Source organism: Doryrhamphus excisus, chromosome 5, assembly GCF_030265055.1.
Source record: "Doryrhamphus excisus isolate RoL2022-K1 chromosome 5, RoL_Dexc_1.0, whole genome shotgun sequence".
Lineage (NCBI taxonomy): Eukaryota > Metazoa > Chordata > Actinopteri > Syngnathiformes > Syngnathidae > Doryrhamphus > Doryrhamphus excisus.
The window spans coordinates 21,647,872-21,653,498 of NC_080470.1; the positions used below are offsets into that span (position 1 = coordinate 21,647,872).

The following is a 5,627-nucleotide window of genomic DNA, read 5'->3' on the forward strand; positions in this document are numbered from 1 at the left end:
TAGCTTTGGAGTGGCCTGAGAATGCCATGACCTGGAGGAATGATAATATTCACATGGATGGATGGATGGATGGATGGTGTCATGATCGTGGAGATATGGATCTGACAAAATCAGACCCTGGTGACATGGTATTATGCACATGAGATGGGTGAATTTACTTCCATCATAAACTTTGGGTGATACTAATTTACAGTATGGCTTTATCTCTAACCATTTTTAAGCTACATCCTTTTGAAATAGCATCGTCCAAAATGAAAAAAACTTAACGCCTAAAGGGGAAGTGCCATTCCTTATGCGAAACATGAACACATATTTCTTTCCCTTTTCTGTGCATTATAACACAAGAAAACAAGTTAATTTCAGCTAGCTTACAATGCCGTCATTGGGATCCACTTATTTTGACTATGAAGCCCTCTAAAAATAAACCTCCAACAACGTTGCATGGTTTGATATCCATGTCGTGATCATGTATGAACACGTACACTGATGATAAGTCTCAGTATCTTGCCCTGTTTTCATGATAAGCCCTTAGCCCACTCACATTTTGTATTTGTGGGTGAGTTTAAGAGGGAATAAGCTAATAATAAAGAAAAATAGTAATACAAAAAATGCTTGCTGACTGTATTGTTTTAAATAATGACCCATAGTTCTGCAGCTTATAACCTTTTACATAAAATTGTATGTAATTATCGTTGTAGTTACACATCGAATTGTTGACCACAAAGATATTTACCCTACTTATTATAGATAAAAACTTATTTCTAACTGCGATTAATTCTGAGTTAACTGTGGACAAAGTGCGATTAATTTTGATTTAATTGATTGAAAGAAACTTAACACTTAAAAGAAACTCTTAAAAGGGGGACTGGACTTTTTAGGACATTTTGCCCATCTTTTCCCATCCTTATGTAAAACATGATCACATATTTGACAAAATATGTGACAAAATGAGTCAATATGAGCTAGCTAACAATGCACGTCATAGGATATACATATTTTAAAAAATAATAACTAAAAAAAATGGCAACGGTGTTCCGTTTACATAACAGACTTGTATATTAACTACAAATCTTGTAGTAAATAGTTCTTGTAGTAATTTTTTTATAAGAAAAAAAGACTAATTTTGCAAGATTATAATTTTTTCAAGAAAAAAAAATAATCCTGGAAGATTTTCTAAAAAAAAAAAACTTTAATCTAGCAAGAGTCCTATTTTTTTCAATAAAGAAACATGCTTTAATCTTGCTAGTTGTGTTCCAAGATAACTTTATCATAATAAAACACTTTAAATAGTCTTGCAAGATTCCAGTGTTTTTTCGGAAGGAGAAATGCTGGAATTTTACTAGTTTTTTTCATGAAAAAGTGCGTTGAGTCCTTGTCTTGTGGGGCAGGTCCCCAGCGAGGAGGCAGTCCTGCAGAAGGTGTCCAGGTCTCACCAGAGCGGCCGCCACCGGGGCCGCGACAAGAGCAGAGAACGGGACCAGGATCGAGAGCGGGACAAGGACTGGCCAGAGAAGCTTGCAGATTCCCACTCGCCGGTACGTCCACACCTGGAGCAATGCTTTTATTGTGAAAAACAGACGACGTCAAGGCTTTTCTTTTCTGAATCAGAGCCAACCCCTCAAGTCGCTGCGCAAGCTCCTCCATCTTTCGTCGTCCTCGTCCTCCAACCAGACGGCATCCGGTGACATGCGCTACCAGCCTCTGCCCGGCACCACCAACGCTCAGGGGCGGGGTCACTCGGGGCTCGCCACCCCGCAGCTGAAGAGCAGACAGTCTGCCTACCCGCTGCCCGGACAGCTGGAGCCCGGCTGGCACTCGTCCGCCTTGGGCCGCCCAGAGGGCAACCCCTACCCCGAGCAGATGGGCGTCAAAGGGGGCCAGAACGGGCATGGCTTTGGACGCCCCTCCAGGTCTCGCATGGCCAACCTCAACGACCTTAAAGAGACGGCGCTGTGAAGGCCAGAACACATACACACACAAACACACACACACAGTCTCTGGGGGGCGTGAAACAAGACCAGGTTCTCATTTGTCTCATGTGGACTAGACAAACCGTCCCACAATGAAGGTGTGAAATTGTGCCACACAAGAAGACACTAAAAGCTTCAAGAGTGTTTTTTTTAAAGGCTTCCATGTTTGATAGACTTTCTAAAATGACTAGATTTATTTATATATTGAATATAAATGTACATGTGCAATATGGAAATACATAGACAAGGTGTAGATTGAAAGTGTATTTTTGTTTTGAATTGAGGAATATATACAGCATATATAGATATACAGTAAATATACATACACATGGTATATTGTAGACTTGACTTCTTTCTGTCGTCAGTGACGTCAACCTGCCCATCATTCAGCTACGGTCATCCCATTCCATTCTTTCTTTTCATTACTTGGACTTGAAACTGGAGGCGCACGGTGGACAAGTGGTTATCATGTTGGCCACACAGTCAGGAGGAATTGTCTATAGGTATGAATGTGAGTGTGAATGATTGTTTGTCTATATGTGCCCTGTGATTGGCTGCTGGTGTACCCTGCCTCTCGCCCAAAATCAGCTGTAATAGGCTCCAGTGTACCCCCCGCGATCCTGATGTGGATAAGTGGAATAGAAAGTGGATGGACTTGAAACTGTATGCCACGCTGCCCTCTGGAGGAAGTAGGCCTTTACTGCACAGCACTTATGATACTGTATACAAAATTCAAAGCTCCATGTCCCTGTGTGAAAAAGTGATTGCCTTCTAAAGCTAATAACTGGTTGGGCCACCCTTAGCGGCAACAACTGCAATCAAGCATTTGTGATAACTTGCAATGAGTCTCTTACAGTGCTGTGGAAGAATTTTGGCCCACTCATTTTTGATGAATTGTTGTCATTCAGCCACATTGGAGGCTTTTCCAGCATGAAGCCTTTTTAAGGGCATGCCTTGGATCATTGTCCTGCTGCAGAACCCAAGTTGGTTTCAGTTTGAGGTCACCAACAGATGGCCGCACATTCTCCTTCAGCAGAATTCATGGTTCCATTTATCACAGCAAGTCTTCCAGGACCTGAAGCAGCAAAACATCCCCAGACCATCACACTACCACCACCATATTTTACTGTTGCTATGATGTTCTTTTTCTGGAATGCAGAGTTACTTTTACACCAGATGTAATGGGACATTCACCTTCCAAAAAGTCAAACTTTTGTCTCATCAGATCACAGAGTATTTTTGGGAATCATCGAGATTTTTTCTGGCAAAATTGAGAGGTGACTTAATGTGGTTTTGATCTTGGAAAGCTGCCATGCAGGTCATTTTTGCCCATTGTCTTTCTTATGGCGGAGTAATGAACACTGACTTTAACTGAGGCAAGTGTGGCGTGCAGTTCTTTGAATGTTGTTGTGGGGTCTTTTGTGACCTCTTGGATGAGTCGTCGCTGTGCTCTTGGGGTCATTTTGGTTGGCCGGACGCTCCTGGGAAGGTTCACCGTGGTTAATTTTTTTCGCCATTTGTGGATAATGGCTCTCACTATGGTTTGCTGGGGTCCCAAAGCTTTAGAAATGTCTTTTTACCCTTTTCGACACTGATAGGTCTTAATTAATTTTCCACACAGGGCCATGTAAGCATGGATTTTCTTTCCCCTTAATAATATGTTTATTAATAATATGTTTTTTGTTAAAACTTAATTTTGTGTTCAGTTGTGTTGTCATTGATGAATATTTTTGTTTGTTTGATGATCTGAAACCTTTAAGTGTGACAAATGTGCAAAAAGGAAGGGGGCAAACACTTTTCCACAGCGCTGTACATGATGAGGGAACAAACTAAACACACAACATGAAGAACAGATGAATCGCTCCATACTTAAATTAAAGTTTTTCTAAAAAAAATAATAATAATCCTTGCTATATTACATATTGCAAAATTTTGATTTGCAGTATTTTTTCAGTAATCAAACTATTCTTTCTGTTGCAATAAATATTTTTGCAAAAAAATATGTATTTTCTTGGAAAAAGTACTTCAATCTTGCAACATTTTTTTTCTAAAGAAATACTTGACTCTTTAAAGATGACAGATTTGTTTTTAAAAAGCTTGAATGTGGAAAGCTTTTGTTTTTTTTTTATACTTTTTTCTGCCAAAAATACTTACATTTTTTAAAGATTCCGTTTTTAACTTTTGCAAGAAAAAATCAGCAAGATTACAATTTTTGTTAGTAAAAAAAACCCCACATTTCAATCTTGTAAAATAACAGATGTATTTATATTTTAAAATACTTTCATTTTGCATGCAGCTTTTTTCCCCCAAAAATAAAAAATAGGTATATCTTGCAAGATTCCAACTTTTTTTCTAAAAAATATATATATATATATATATATAAAAATATATATATATATATATATATATTTTTTTTTTTCACTTTATTTCTTTAAAAAAAAACTTTGATCTTGCACAGGCCAGGAGGGTCTTCCTGGGTCTTCCGTGGGTTTTCTCCCGGTTCTCCGGTTTCCTCCCACATTCCAAAAACATGCTAGGTTAATTGGCGACTCCAAATTGTCCATAGGTATGAATGTGAGTGTGAATGGTTGTTTGTCTATATGTGCCCTGTGATTGGCTGGCCACCAGTCCAGGGTGTACCCCACCTCTCGCCCGAAGACAGCTGGGATAGGCTCCCGCACCCGCGTGACCCTTGTGAGGATAAGCGGTAGACAATGGATGGATGGATGCAACACATTTCATTTTCTCCAGGGTGAATATATCTATTTTTTCTTTTTTATGTGAGTTTGTTGACTTTTTGTCCATCAGTGAGCTTGGAGAAAGCTTTGCAATCTTGCACTTTTCACTTTCTATTCTGTCGGTTCTTCCTGACGACGTGCTGTGTATTATATGAATATGAATATTGAATATTGACTTGAATTGTAACATAGTCCACATCTTTATCTGCTTTGTTTCTTTTTTTTTTCCTCAGACAAACAAATGTGGCTCTTTCATGTTTCCAAATGTAACTCCAAAGCTCCAATAAAACAAACATTAATATCACTCTCTCCTCATTCTTTACTTAGAAAACTTAGAATTCATAATTATTAGGGCTGTCAATTGATAATTATATATCATATAACCATATAAATATATATATTAAAATATTTGATTGTGATTAATCACATTTGTCCATAGTTAACTCACAATTAATCGCAGATAAAAAAATTAATCTATAATAGGTGTGGGAAATCTCTTTGTGGTAAACGATTCAATGTGCAACGACAACGATAATTACATCTAATTTTATGTAAAAGGATATCAATTTGGGAACTTTGGGCCATTATTTAAAACAATACTGCAAGCATATTTTTGTATTACTATTTTTCTTTATTATTAGCATATTAGCTCTTAAACTTGCCCACAAACGTTCAGCAAATCCAAAATGTGAGCGAGTGAGACCTCTCACACTAACATATTTTTGTTTATTTGTGTCAACATTTCATCCAAATTGCAAACCTAATGTCATTTCATTTCTTTTAAAACACATTGAATACATAGAAATCCATCATTATACCACAGTAAATATTATTTTATTACAATACTCTAACTATTTCTACAGATTTTGAATGTTTAATGCAATTTGTCCTACTTTTTCGACGGTCATTGAACGCTCCG

General features: G+C 37.9%; 1 protein-coding gene across 1 annotated transcript in view; it reads left to right on the top strand.

The window, feature by feature from the left end:
• Nucleotides 1-5,006, top strand: part of LOC131129797 (cyclin-dependent kinase-like 5) — a 47,679-nt gene extending 42,673 nt beyond the window's left edge. Inside the window, exons 16-17 of the mRNA XM_058073670.1 lie at nt 1,389-1,535; nt 1,609-5,006. Of these exons, the coding sequence (XP_057929653.1) occupies nt 1,389-1,535; nt 1,609-1,956 (495 nt within the window). The 3' untranslated portion in view covers nt 1,957-5,006. The remainder of the gene's footprint in view (nt 1-1,388; nt 1,536-1,608) is intronic.
• The last annotated feature ends 621 nt before the right edge of the window (nt 5,007-5,627 follow it).